At 39.4% G+C, this 15,854-nt stretch overlaps 1 protein-coding gene across 1 annotated transcript; it reads left to right on the top strand.

Moving 5' to 3' along the window:
- Nucleotides 1-5,828: 5,828 nt before the first annotated feature.
- LOC131256477 (uncharacterized protein At2g29880-like) lies at nt 5,829-6,569 on the top strand. The gene is made up of 2 exons (XM_058257359.1): nt 5,829-5,951; nt 6,036-6,569. The coding sequence occupies exons 1-2, from the start codon at nt 5,868-5,870 to the stop codon at nt 6,474-6,476; spliced, it is 525 nt and encodes a 174-aa protein (XP_058113342.1). The 5' UTR covers nt 5,829-5,867; the 3' UTR covers nt 6,477-6,569.
- The last annotated feature ends 9,285 nt before the right edge of the window (nt 6,570-15,854 follow it).

Genomic DNA, 15,854 nt, shown 5'->3' with positions numbered 1-15,854 from the left:
CAACTCAATTCAAAGTCTTCTTTCTCAAATTTTATTTTCTTTTTGATTCCCAATTTTTTAACAGACTATTTAATTCAAGCAAATATTCTAACATAAAGATCTTAGTTGACTACACCAGGTGATTTGAAAGCTTACCATTGAAAATTTCCTAGGGTATACTTTAATGTTTATTTTCCATCCAATTTGCCGAGGTAAAAAACACGTGGATGAAAAGGAAAAGACTTTATCCAAAACTTTCGTGGCATTAAAGAAAATTTTAATAATGGGTGTTGAATCACCACCGTTTCCTGTATAATGTCGTCTACCTGCCCATTTTCTCTGCCTAATTTTTTTTTTTGTCTCGCGTCGTAGATTGATCGATCAAAATCGTACTTTTTTTTAAAATCTTGTGTCCTGCTCTCAAAATCATGGACAGCATGGATAAAACACATGGGCCCAAAGCACTTTGAAATTTGGATGTAATGCTCTGAAATTACGGGAGAGCCGTTGTTGATCGGATGGAAGCGGATTGCGCACTGAGTAACTCACTATGCTTAGGGCGTGTTTGGGCAGTGGGATTAATATAGCTTACGGCGGATGGGATGACGCAATCCCGCGTGCACATCCCACGTGCACGTTTATGTTGCATGGGATCCACAATGCATCTCAATCCCATGGCGATTGAAATAGTATATGGTGGATATCGCCCTAATATCCCATCCCACCTCTCTTGTCTCCTCGAGCCCACCAACAAATCCCGCGGGATTTCGCTCTACAGTTGGATTTTCGCATGTCCGGAGAGGAAACGCCCTCGCCACCTAAAGTATCCCTTCTCGCAGTGCTCAGGTCCATACTAGCAAAGATGAACTGCTGATGGTATGGTCCTTGGTGAGCGACGTCCATCACGGCTATTTAGCCATGGTTGCAACAGGTCTTGCTCCATTCATCGCCCTACGGGGGGAAGGTAAGCTCCTGTCTCTGCATAGGTGCCGCTGCTCTTGCGTGAGGTATGTCTCCCTTACCCTGATTTTCCCCTAATCTGTCTCTGGATTGGCCGTTTCAGGGTGTTCTGTTGTTATCAATACTTCAATCGGATGTCGTCCCGTTTTCAAAACTTCTAAAACTTTTTCTAATGTCCATGTGTGGAATTAATCTCTTCGAAATTGCAAGTAGTCAACTTCGCAAAATTCATCATTCTGCCATATGCTTTGCACTGTGAAGGGTCGGCCGTCAGATCTGTAGGTTCACATGCATGCACGATTAACGCCTCTTTTGGCGGAGATCAGGAGATGGATTGGTCCAGGAATTGGGATTGAAATCCATCGTACTCGGATTCTACATAGAGCAGTTGCTATCAGTGGGTATGTCATACAGATCATCAGGTTTTGGAAAGGCACGACTTCTTGCATGACGTAGAAATGGTTCGGTTTACACACCGGCCATGGACACGGTGGTGGATTAAAATGGATTTTAGCAGAATGTTTAGCAGAGAAAAAATTCCATACCTCTGTGTGTTGTTATTCTTTACATATTACTTGATTACTGTTACTGCCCAGCACTTTTGGCACCCTGTTATTAGCACCGAATAATTTGGTTTTTGTGAAGGTGAAAGGATATCCGTTGGATCTTCAACTTGATACACGTTCCATATATTTCCGGCTATTGTTATATTTCTTTTTCATTTTTTTTTCTATACTATGGTGGATGGCTGAAATGATAGCTATTCTCTATTAGGGTTACCACATATCTATACCGACTGGTTGAATTCGATCTTCCAACAATTCAACTGAGTTAATATTTCAATTGATTTGCGGATTGTTTGAACCTGTGTACTAGTACTGAACATGGCATGATAAGGATGCCAACGGTTTTACTGTTTCCTGGTTTCTCTCCTTCACTTGAGGAAATCCTAACATATAAATTAATTTGCTTTTTGTCCTATTTGAATTTCAAGTGACCAGAATTTTGGGAACATCGTGCGCAGGTACACCTGTAATATCTTCGATTGGCCTGTAGTAGTCTGTGTATGTTGATTGTTTGTGTGAACGAATTGCGTAGTACTTGAAATTTCGGAGACAGGGTGTATCATGATAATAAAACCTGTTGAACGGATGATTTTTTTCAATGTGGATGCTCATTTCATCCATTTGCTCTCGCAACCGAAACACTGCTAATTCATCTCTATCCGATGTTTTTTTTAAAAAGGTGGATGGTCAATTCCTACTGCTCTTAACCATCTATCTGCATCCACATTATGGACAGTTGCTAATTCATTATCTGACGTCTTCGGTGTGTTTTCATCTTTGGTGCATTGTCAGAAAGATGTTTTAGACGGAATGTGGTTATTGATGTTGTTGATAGAAACGTTGAGATTTCGAATAAAAAAGGTCTTTCCTCTTCTTTTTTTCTTTTTCATAACGGTGGGTGAAGACGTTCTTCTACCTGATCTCTATTACCACCACAAGTTATTTGATTTGATGCATGGATTAGGATCTGGAGACGGTTTTTGGACTCGGCATATACTTTGAAAATGTTTTGGGTGTTTATTCGTTCTCATTTCTATGATCACTTGTGATTCATGATTGCCTAGTGTGCATGTGGTGCATGTTTCATTACGAATCATTGGATTGGACCTGTGATGATATGGAATATTCAATCTTTGTTCATCTCTGTTGACTACTATTTTGACTTCATACCATTTTGATATACCTTTCTGAGGAAAATGTTGCTACCATATGTTCCTATTTATTAATTTTTTTCTAATATTGCACAACAAAATACATGGCGATATATTCCTTTGTTGGCTGGATATGGACCTCCATGAAGGAACCTAATAAGATAACATAAAAGAAAAATGCTGTGTCCTTGTGGTGAGGGGCAAATCTGAGAGTAGGATTGAATATATGCATCAAGGTGGGTCCCTGGCGCAGCACCATTTATAAGAAAATTGGTGCAAATGGCTATAGCATCAAAATTTCTCAATGGACAGCTCTGATATAAAATGAAAACATTTAATGAGTGGGCCACAGGTAAAAAAAAATGGCAGGAGTCTCACCTTGTGGGTGCCACAACTATAAAATTGGTGCGTATTTTTCTCAGGTTAGATCATTTCTTTATCGGAGTTAACACATTATGCAGATTCAAAACATTTGGTGGATGCTCTTTGTTCACTTCCAAATCTATTGTGTTCATCAACTGCTTTAAAAACTAATTACGTTTCCATATTTATACGTGGTTATTTACAGATTAGAGCGAGGCATTCGCCTATAGTGACATCTCGTCCATATATCTGCAACACACAGTTTCGGTATGTTCTTTTACAACCCAATGGATGTGGATACTGCTAGGTTGATAATGTGCATGGGAATATGTGATATTCATGTGCAAGCAACTCTGAAATTCATGGCAATTTGTGTATTTCTGATAAGAAAGTAGCTTCTCATTGATTTGGAAAGACTTTGATGCCCCGGCAGAGTGATAGGTGAAACACAAACACTTGTAACTTAGTTACCCGCTGCGTTCGTGGCACTCAAGCAATTCATACTATAACTTAGTTACCAATGAGAAACATCCAATTGTCCAGTTTCAATTTGATTTGCCATTGGTTTACGAACAGTGTTCCATTGTTGGTTTTAAAACTTGTTTAATAAATAGTTTCTAAGAAGAGAATAGTTTCTTTTCGACTCCTTGGACAGATTTCCTCAACTCTTCAGCTATAAAACTTGTTTAATTTGGACTTTTTAAAACTTGTTCTCGATGGAACGTGTTTGTCAACTCGATTAATCAATGAAAACACTAAGTGAAACAATTTCAACTTGAATTAATTGTTTTCAAACTCTTTTCTACTTGGGCAGTTTACGATTTTTGTAAAGTCCTCTATTTTCACGTGTATTCATACGTGGTTGACAGGTGATGGACTCTGAAGATGAGGATGACATGGCTGATTCCATTGTTCTCCTAGCGGCGGTTGCATGTGTTGTAGGTGTTGGGGAATACTGTTGACACTACATGTTTAGAGAACCAGCTCGAATAGGGGATGATGCGCGTGCCAGATTTATCAATTCAATTATTTGGACAGGAGATAAGGATTGCATTACCCAACTTAGGATGAAGCAAGACGCATTTTTCCATCTATGTGAAGTACTGCGTGATAAGACGACACTACGCGATACACGTAACGTTAGTTTGGAAGAACAACTTGTGTATTTTTTGCATACAGTTGGCCACAACGTCCGAAATCGTGTGATAGGACACAGATTTTATTGATCTAGTGAAACTATAAGCCGTCACTTTCACCGAGTTTTAAATGCGATTGTTTCCCTATATCCTGAATATGTTAACCAGGCGGGCGAAGAAACACCGATTAAGATTCAAGAAAATACGCGTTGGTCCAGTTATTTCCAGGTATCATTATATACCAACTAATCGTTTATAAATCTACACGTGAAAAGAGATATCATCTGATATTAATCCTATAGGATTGCGTGGGTGCGATCGATGAGACGCATATTTCGGCACACATACCAGCATCAGAACATGCAAACTTCTGCAACCGAAAGGGTTTCTTGTCGTAGAATATACTTGCAGCTTGTTCCTTTGATATGTCAATATTGTACGTGTTAGCTGGATGGGAAGGTTCAGTGTCGGATACGCGGGTACTACATAATGCCCTGACGCAATCTGACAATCCACTTATTGTGCCCCATGGTAACTAATATTCAGTATCAATCGAATATTAATTGGTGTATATTATCGTCTTCATGTAAGACTGAAAGAATCATTCCTGCAATTGTGTAGGAAAATACTTTGTCGTGGACGCTGGTTAAGCTCATTCACCAGGGTTCATGGCCCCTTATCGTGGAGTTTGATACCATCTGCAGGAGTATCGTAGCGGGAGATCACCCATGAATGTAAAAGAATTATTTAACTATCGGCATGCGCAATTGCGAAATGCAATTGAACGATGTTTCGGTGTGATGAAGGGGAGATTTCCAATTCCAAAGACGCCTATGCAATATCCCTTTGATACACAGGTGAAATTTGTCATTGCTTGTTGTGTGCTACATAATTTCATACGGAGTAAGGATGGGTTGGACCAAGACTTGCGTGACATAGGTGTACCAGTGGGTGACATTGAGGCAAATCCTACCCTAAATGAGGTATCAACAATTGATGAAAAGCAATGGCTAGTCCAATTCACTCAACAAGCGAAGGATGACTGGATTAGAACTCGTGACAGGATCGCGGAGCGCATGTGGGAAGACACCCAAAACAATAGTAGGATTCGATAATCCTACTTAGTTTTTGTGATAATCATGACATACTGCCTTAGGGAAAGTAATTTCTTTACCTATTTTTTGTATAATTTCGAAGTAATAGTTTTTTGCACCTTGTACAATTTTTGAAAAAAAAAATTTTTCTTCATACATCAAGAACTGTTTTAGACGTCTACATATTCCTTTTGGAAAATCTTATAATTGACACATACTGTATTCCTCATTATTCTCTTTGTGCAACTGCGTTCCCTTCTATACATAGGTGATATGTCAGCCAACTTGAGAGGTTTTACTACAATTCCGACGCAATCGCCGTTGCGTAGCCCGGTTCTACCGACACGTTGCTCACCGCGTGGGAAGTCCATAAAATCTCTGGCAGAGCCTTCCTCTCACGTTGCCAAGATCAAATGAACTGGAACTATGGATCAAGTTTTGTTCGACACCTTGATTGATCAAATCGTGCTAGGTAGAAAGGCGGATAATGGCTTCAAACGAGAAGCATATCAAGCGGCAGTCGACGAGGTACATAAACGTGCACAGATTATTGTCACCTGGAAAAATGTACAGAATAGATTGAGGTATCACAAGAGGGAGTGCTGTGATATAAAGGACATGCTGGCTGCGAGTGGTTTTGGTTGGGACTACGAGCAGATGGTGGTGACGGCCCCAGACGAGGTTTGGGAGGAGTATTTAAAGGTAACTTAAATTGAAGTATTTTGTTGTTTTAAATTTTGATAGTTAACTGGCATTTACTGATATTTAAAATTATCATGTATATAGTCTCATCCGCGAGCTGAGAGGTTGCGAGGTGAGCGAATTGAACGGATGGATGATTTATCGGTGATTGTCGGGTCTGACCAGGCTACGGGCAGATATGCGCAAGGAAGTGGGAACATTGCGGCATCTTATTCTCATGTTTATCGAGACCTCAATGATTCGTGGAGAGGGCTGGACGATGACACAGATGCTACCGTGGACCTTTCTGAGGAAAACCTCTCTGAATCACTTGACATATATGGCCAATCAACAGATAGTCAAATAAGGGAAAATATGTCGTTTCAAGACACTCTCATCCGTAGAACTGATTCCGATACTAGTCGTGGTGGGAGTGCAACAACAAAAAGGATGCGACCTGCTCGACCATGTGATGTCGTAGGCATATCTCTCACGAGTGTCGCAGAGGCTATACGTAACTTCTCTGTAGGAAAGGATATCAACTGAACACGATGTGTCTTAGACCTACTGGAAGAGGTTCAGGGGCTAACCAATGCTGAATTTATTGAGGTTGGTTAGCTCTTGAATAAAGATCACGAGCTTGCCTCCTTTTTTGTTGCCTTATGGCCAAATTGTCGTGTTGATTGACTAAAAAAAACTCTGTTTGATTTGAAGGGTAATGATGGCGGTGGTTCTGTTTGATTGTTGCTGATTTTTAAGGTTTAAAAACTTTGCAAGTGGGGTACCGTTAATATGTTATTTAGAGGTGCAGAGCACTTGCTACAAGAAACTCTTTTTCTTTTTGGGTTTTGTGGTTTTTGGTGAACGGATGTTTTTTTTTTTTTGGGCATGTAATAACTTCTTTATTTTATTATGTTCCTTATATTTTTGGATTCCATATACTTGATATGTAATTATTCAATATAATTTTGGATGTGTTGTAGCTTTTCTTGTATAAGTATTTTACTGATAGGACCACACACTTCGTACAGAGAGAAGGTACACTCCCCAAACTGACATCATATGACTTTACTAGATTAACATTTTTTCTTTGCGATGTAAAGGCATCACTTTCAATTTGTTGTTATTCATTGCGATATTGAACCTCTCTTGGCAGATGGCGAAGAAAAATACTATGTTGTCCTGATTGGTCGTCGGCCAGGTATTTATCTTACATGGGATGATGCGCGAGTCGAGGTGGAGGGATACAGTTGGAGCTGCTATCGAGCGTTTACTAATTGGACAGATGAAACAGCATACTGGGACAATTTTTTCGGTCTGGCAACTGAACCACCGACCCATGGATGTGGAGCTCCATCTGGAGATGTGGCAGCTTCAGCGGATGCAGTTGATGTCCATCATTCTGCAGTGCTATCTATCCAACGGACAGCCCGGGCAACTATTTTCAGGCCCATGTCTACTGATGATCTTCCCCCTTCAGCCACAGAGAAATTATTGGCACTCCTGATTGGAGTAATGATTGTTTTTTTCGCATTGTATATTATGATAAAATTATAGATATTGTTGGGTATGTTTTACTAACATTGGTACATTGATGGATAATTTCATGACATACTATAGTCATAGTACGTCTTGCATTAGGAGTTGATATCATAATCATCTAATTGGATCTGATTCCCTAAACATCCACATGTATGCACAAACGGAATCATCCCATGTTGTGTATGGCTGAGATGAAGACCGGGTGGCAGCAAATCTGCTCCCTAGCATTAGGTGGCTTGACCCAGATCACGAATAGGACAGTCATACATAGGAAGCAGTGTACGCACAATGATAAGCCCGGTCATGGCCTTCATATTTCCGCCCATCCAAATCATTCTAGATGGTTCGGATGATACAATACAACATATTGATGGTTTGGATGACACAGATACATCGATGTGGGTCCCACAAAGATTCGGCCACGGTTTCATACAGTTTGAATTGGGTGTGGAAGTACAAGCATGTTGGGTGAGAGCAGTCAGACCACCTCATGCTGTAGGTGTGGGATCGCAAGGATTAAAATGGAATCCCATCTCCATCCAAATAGGATCACGTCAGTGATCCCAAGATGGCTGTGACAGACCAAACAGGCACATGTTTTGGTAGAGGGATATGAAAATCCCAGAAGACGGCCAACCATCCACTGACGCTGCCATCATTACCTTAAAAGCCATCCCATACCTCCTAATCCCATGGGATCGGTCCGGCCGAACACGCCCTTAGGGCCTGTTTGGCCAGGCAGATCCCACTGTATTAGGAGGGATTGGATTGGCAATATGCTAGGATAGGCATGATGAGCCAAACAGATCTGGTGAACTTGTCCCGGGATATGAGTAATCCCATGGATCTTAAGACAATCCACTGACAACACCATCATTACCTTAAAATTGATCCTATCCCTTGGTTGGATGGATTAGAAGGTAAAATCCCGGGATATGCATGGCATGCCAAACTGACCCAGTGAACTTGTCCCGTGATATAAGCAATCCCATGGATCTTAAGACAATCCACTGACACCACCATCATTACCTTAAAATTGATCCCATCCCTCCTAATACCATGGGATCTGCCCGGCCAAACAGGCCCTTAGCGTACTGAGTAAATTCTGTGTGGTATATACCATGATTTATGTATTTTATCCCCTCTTTTCATCTATTTTACTAGATAAATTTGGGGATTGGGACAAAAAAATGAGGCATATCCAATGTTAAAATGGACCACATCATTGCAAATAGTTGAATTGTACGTCCACCATTGAACATTTCTTAGGGGCCACATAAGTTTTAGATCAAGATTATGTTTTTGTTTTGCCTTCAACTGTGTCTTTATGATCTTATGAATAGGTTGGATGACAAATAAAGATCAATGTGAGACCTAGAAAGGTTTCAATGGTGGAAATCATTTTCTCCACTGTTTCCAGTGGTATAATCCGCTTGATCTTTGGATGTGCTTCAATTTTGGGCTCAACCCCTTAAATTAGATGAAAACATTATTGGACGGCGTAGATAGACCACATACATTCAAGGTGGTCCCAACTTAGTTTACTCAGTACGATAAGAGTGCAGTAACTCAGTACTCGATCCGATTTGGTTCTGGGCGTGCTGTAATTAGGACGCGGATTGCATCCTACCCCGCCGTCTCCAGCTGGGGAAGGGCAGGAGCTTTGAGTCGTGATGTATGGGTCTTACCACAACCGTCCATCCAATTTTTTTTTAATTATTTATTATTATTATTATTATTATTATTATTATTATTATTATTTTAAGTTATAAACCCAAAAATAAGTCAGATCCAAGGTTCAAGTTGACTACACGATAGGAATTAAGCTCAAATTAAACTCTTACCATCAGAAACTTCCTGAGGCCACAAAAGTTTTGGATAGAGCTGATATTTGTTTTTTCTTATATTTGTAATTTCATCTATGTAACTATATAAATAGGTTGCGTGGAAAAGAAATATAACGGTGTGCCATAGAAATGTTTCAACGGTGAGAATCCTTATCACCGCTGCTTCATGTGGTGTGGTCCACTTAAGCTTTGGATTTGCCTCCATTTTGGAATTACACCTTAAAATTATACGAAAAAATGGATGGACGGTGTGGATAAGACCCATACATCATGGTGGTCACTCAAAGCTCCTGCCCGTTTCAGCTGGAGACGGCCAGGTAGGACGCAATCCTAGTCCCTGTAATTACGGAAGAGCCGCGGTAGATTGGATCTTAAATGTACGTAGACATCCACACCGTCCATTCATGTTTTGATATTATTTTAGATAATAATCACAAAAATGAAGCAGATGCAAAGCTCAACTAGACCACACTATAAAAAGCTGTGGGGACAATGGTGTCCACCGCTGAAGCATTCCTAAGGCCCACTATAATGTTCATTTGCCATCCAACCTATTCATAAGTTTTCAGGGACTGGGATGAAGGGAAACAAAAATATAAACTTGACCCATAACTTTTGTGACTCCCAAGAATCTTTTAACGGTAAGCATTCAATCCCCACTTCTTTTTATTGCGTTTGTCTTCAAGATTTCGATCTGTTTCATTTTTAGGATCATGCTCTAAAATGATATCATAGAATGAATGGATGGAATGATATCAAATGAATGGATGGAATGATATCATAAAATGAATAGACCGTTAAGATTTCGATCTGTTTCATTTTTAGGATCATGCTCTAAAATGATATTATAGAATGAATGGATGGAATGATATTATGAAATGAATAGACCGTGTGGATATAACATATACATCATGATCCCGTCATAAGCCTTTTTGGTGTGAAGTCCATGGGCAAGGATTCTGGGCCGGCCCACTGCAATGTATGTGAGAAATCTAACTCATTCATCCATTTTTTTAAAAATCTCATTTTAGGACATGCAACTAAAAATACAATAGATCCAAAACTCAAATGGGCCACATGAGAGGGAACAGTGGGGATTTAGTGACCACTGTTGAAATATTTATATGACCACAAAAGTTTTGTGTCGGTCGATGTTTTAGGTGTTTTCACTTCATCCTAGTAAAAATGACCTTATAAACGGTTTGGATGGCATATGAACATTAAGCGGAGCCTATGAAGGTTTCAACAGTAGGAATTCTTTCCCTATTGCTTCATCTTGTGTAGCCCAATTGAGTTTTGGATCTTCCTAATTTTTGGTCGCATGTCCTAGAATGAGCTCGAAAAATAGATGGACATGTTGGATTTTTCGTAAACATCACGGTGGACCCCACCTTACATTGCAGTGCAGTAACTTCATGCAAAAGGCTTTTGCAGGAAATCCGGGTCCCAATCCGCTGCGGTATGAGCTGCAATACGACGTTATTTTTCCACGTAAGCAAAGCAAGAAATTTTGATGTTTTTAAAATTGCAGAGAAAAAAGGAAATATTTGAAAAAGAAGAAAAAACATACGACTGCTAGCCGTACTTTTGGAAGATTAAGTACACTCACAGCCCGATTAAAAATCGGGCAGAAATTATAAGCCCCTATCTAAGCCCTCGAGCCTGATGGTCCAGTCCAAGCCAGCTGCCCGTGTGGCCAGGCCAGTCCATTGACAGCCCTGTATTGGACAATTAATATCCCTCTCTCTAGTCTTGTTCACTGGACATAGATTGCTCCTAATAGCCACCCTCACGTATGGGTTTATCAGAACCGATCATTCATTTTCCCGCATCATTTCAGGATATAGGCCGAAAACAAGGGATTAAGCTCTTACCGTTGAAATTTCTTAGGTGCCATAATCTTTGAATCAACCTGATACTTGTATTTTCCCTTCATCCAGGTCTATGTAACTTTATGAATAGGTTAGGATGTCAAATAAACATTACAGTGGGCCATAGAAAAGTTTCAATTCTAAGCATCATTATCATCGTTACTTCTGGTTTACTAAATCATCGGATCTGTATAACTTTTGGTCTATTCATAAAATGTGATGGTCAAATGGATGATTGTTATGGATAAAACCCATATATCATGGTGGCCATTTATAGCTCCTCTCTATTCCCAGTTGGAGACTAGTCGGGGTAGGACACAATCCACGCTTGTGTTGTCTACAACACGAGTAAGGGATCTGTGGGGAAGGATCTTGGGCCCCGAGTTGACCAAGTCGACTACTGCCAAAGGCAGTATGATAAACCCAGAGACTTAGGCATTGAAGAGTCCACGACCAACCACCGACATCCCCCTCCATTGTCCATATCTTCCATGTTCTTTGCAGGTCCATTAGAAGGTGTTGTTCTACATTCCTCTATATCTGTTATCCAAAATTCGGCAACAACAGATTGGCGTCATCTGTGGGAACTCGACAAAGCCGTGTTCTCATCGTCTTTGGCTTAAACCATTCCCAATCTCCCCTCCAATGGCGAAGAGAAAAGGGAAGGCTCCAGCCACAACTGAGTCCTCCCACTGAGCCTCGTTTAGCGATGCTTCGGCCTCATGGTCACCGCCCCAGTACCAACCGCCCTTATAGGCGGTAGTGTAGAAATCTCAAAATCGGGGAAGCCAACTCATTTCCCTCATGTTGGAACCCTGATCGATACTATAGACCACATTATGAGCATGCTAAAGAGACAATAGGCGTCCCTCGCCAACCAACATGAAATGGTGGAGGCAACGATCGAGCAGTCCTGCCCAGCACAATCATGCTCTAAGCAGCATCAGGGGCAAGCCTCGCCGCTCCAGTATAGACACGGGCGACCACCGAGCTCACTGAATATGACATGCGCCTAGACGAGAGGCAATAGGCTCGGGGGAAGGCCCTAGAAGTCACGATGAAAGGTGAGTGTCCTTTGGGGATAAAAATTAGAAAGATTCGTGACTAGCTTGGTAACATCCAACAGTCTTACCGAGCAAACGCCCCAATATTTATTGAAGCCCTCTTTGAGCAAACTGTGCCACCATTCACTAACGATGTTATACAGGTTCAGCTGTCGCCCAGGTTTAGAAGCCTCAAATACAACCCTACTCGGGTTCGGGTGACTTGGCTGAGCATTTAGAGTCATTTAGGGCATGAACATAAATGATCACCCATAAAGGATACCATTTGATACCCAACCGCGTAATCGATTATTTCATTGGCCATAGCCATAAGATACTCGTCGTTTGGTACTATGACTCGATTTAAATTCTGAAAATCAATACACACTCTAAGCTTACCGTTCTTCTTGATAACTAACATTATGTTTGAAATCCATTCAACATATTTGATGTGTTTAATGAGAATTTCTTTTAAAAGCCACTTAATTTTCTCCTTGATCTTTTGTTTTACCTCCGTCGTCATTCACCTAAGTGGCTGCTTATATAACTGATATCCTTCCTTCATGGATAACCTGTGGTCGACCAGATGTCAGTCTAGTCCAGGAAACTTATGATAATCCCAAGTAAAGCAATTAGCAAACTCGTTAAGTAAATTAAGTAGCTCAACCTATGTTTGGGAATCTATCAATCAACTAATAAAAATAGGTTTAGGAAGTTATTCTGTTCCTGAATTTATTTCTACTAGAGGATTTTAAACTTGAGCCTAAGAATCCTCAAATTTCTCTTGAGCGGCTCTAAATCCTTCATTTTAATACTATCTTCAGTTTCCTGATCGGTCGGTACAACTATGACTGCCATATCAACAAAACACTTATAGTTTCACAAACTTTCCTTGAGTTATCGTACTCTGGCTGTGAACTTGGCCTTGACCAATGATTGCTTAATCATTGAATTCTTCAATCGGGCACCTTGTAGTCACACAGATGGGAATTATAGCCTTCGATAAGTCCTTATTCTATCGAATCGTGGTGGCGATATCCTATACGATATTATTATGATGGAGTAACATTAAAACCAATTCGTTTACCATTATTGTAACTCCCCGAACTTTTTAATACTTGAGTATTGAAAGTTCTCGAGTGTTACCATTAAATTTAATTTAATATATACAGGTGTATATCATCAATTTAGCATATCATAACCTTACATTTATTATCTAACATAAATTTGATCGTTGGTAATAATCTTCATCTGTAGATCAAGTCATTCGACCATTGATTTTTAAGGCATGGTCATTATATATCTAAGTATTCTCACTTGCCCATCATAACCAATCGTTCAGTTAACTATTTATCACTAGGTAAACATATGTGACTGTCCACTTTGATTTTAGACTACCTAATCATGGTAAACTAACTATTTGATTTCCACATCTACTCGTACACGTATCGAATTGAGATACTGATTCGTTCATCTTATTCACCACCTACGAATATACTTAACCCATCATCAAAACTACAATCTAAGGAACTTACATATGTGAACAAGCAACTTCAGTGTGACGATATACATGTCCTATCTCTTGATCACTCCAAAAACTAACTTTGTGTTCTTTCGTTTACGAAACTGACCGTACATCCGCCTACATACATATTTAGAATACTAACCATTAAGTTTTAATATTCTTAACATGTCATATGACCATCCATTATGTTGTTTGATATATGTACCTCTCCTTAATTAAAAATAATTTTAATTTATTTTGTGAATAACTTTTTATTTGTAATGATTTATATATGAGTTCCTTTGTAAGAATTTCTTAGAAACATGCTTATTAATATGTAGAATAGTAATATTTTTCAAAAATTTAAGATTAGAAATAATAACAAAAATGCCATTAACCCAGACCCTCGAATTTAGATCGCATGGTTGTCATGATCCGTTTGATGTGAAATTTTATACCATGTCTATTTATCATAAATTAACCATTCACATCAAATTTCAGCCCTTAGATCATTGTAAAAGTGGCTCAATTGATAGATCATCCTCTTAACCGTCGATTTTGGTTTCCATTGAGTGAGGAAAGATTATGGGTAGTCATAGAAGGATATTGTTATTCATATAACCGATTTGGATTGTCCATCATATAGACTGAGTGTGAAATATGAGAACCCCACCTTGCTAGGCTTTTCCTTAGAGACGAAGTTATCCATTTTAGGCTTTTCAACTCTTTCTAAATATGGACCTTTCGAATTACTCACTTTTTGTCATGCATTGCAACTCAAACTTGGACCACACTTTAACCTCATATGACTATGAGATCATATAAAATTTAGACCACGATCTAGAATCTGATGCCATTGAATGTTGACCGCTTTAGAGCTAATTCCTTCCTTTGGGCGCAAAAGGTAAACTTTTATGTTTACACTTTTTCCACTATCGATCAACCACCAGATTTTGCTCGATCATTTTCCTATATTGATAACACATTTCTCCCAAAATTGAGCTCCAATCATTGAGCGTGGACCGTTAATTGGAATCATGTCCGTTTTGGCACCCGCGACGAGAATTTTCAAGATAAGCCAATTTAAATTTTAAGTCACCAAGAAAATTATGTACCCTAACCCTATTCGATGACCCCGTCACTGTGAATGAGTTAGATCTAAAGAAAGATGACAAAAAAAGATGAATTTGAGAAACCCTTTTATAACAAAGTGTGTGCCCCTTATCCACTTAAAATCCCACCTTCTTACGTCCAAGGAAGAGAGAAAGAGAAAGATAAAGAGAGAGATATCCAAGCCTAGACGCACGTCCATTTTCTTTCCTTCCCCACACGTGTGTTGTCTCCATATTCCTCAAGCGACATCGGGGTTTATGTAGAAGCCCTCATACATCGAGATCAACTTAGGGTTACATATAAAGCTAAGGTGAGAGATTCCTTTAAGCTAACACTAATTAGGGTTGATATATACATGATTTGTCTTATTTGTGCATACCTTCATATTACTATGATTTTCATGTCATTAATTAATGGACTGTTTTGCATATTTATTCTTATAAGAATTATGGTTAAGGTATAATTTTAATTATGCGTGATTTTCATGAATTCATGTGAGGTGATGGATACAACCTTGCCCTTTGTTAACTTGAGGGTGACGCGTGTTTCCACTCCATATTGAGTTAGCTTTTGCTCATCTCCCCTTATTTTTGTTGAGTTAGCCTAATGTTACTCTTTTCTTTTATTAGATTAGCCTTATGTTATCTCCCTTTATGGCCTGGGTATGTATCTTGAAATTCTAAAACTTCCATGGTTCGATTTATTTTCCTATTGAGGCAAGTGATGTGTTAGAGGTCTCACATCTAACGATTCATATATTTTATTATGGACATAATGCACTCTGGGTAGTGAACCTTAGTTGACACATAATTCTATGAATTTTGGGTAGTGCACAAATCGATGTAAGTAATCTACAATGCATGTTAATTACATCATTTTCGAGATTAGATGTTGCGAATAGTAGTCGCTCCATAAACAAATCATGTCATATAATATTCATCTGATCCGTGTATTGTGTTATCTTGAGGTGTTCACATAAATCCACAGTATTGTTAGACACGCCG

This window comes from Magnolia sinica, chromosome 9 (genome assembly GCF_029962835.1).
Source record: "Magnolia sinica isolate HGM2019 chromosome 9, MsV1, whole genome shotgun sequence".
NCBI lineage: Eukaryota > Viridiplantae > Streptophyta > Magnoliopsida > Magnoliales > Magnoliaceae > Magnolia > Magnolia sinica.
The sequence above is the reverse complement of the archived record's forward strand: the minus strand, read 5'-3'. Positions and strand labels throughout refer to the sequence as shown.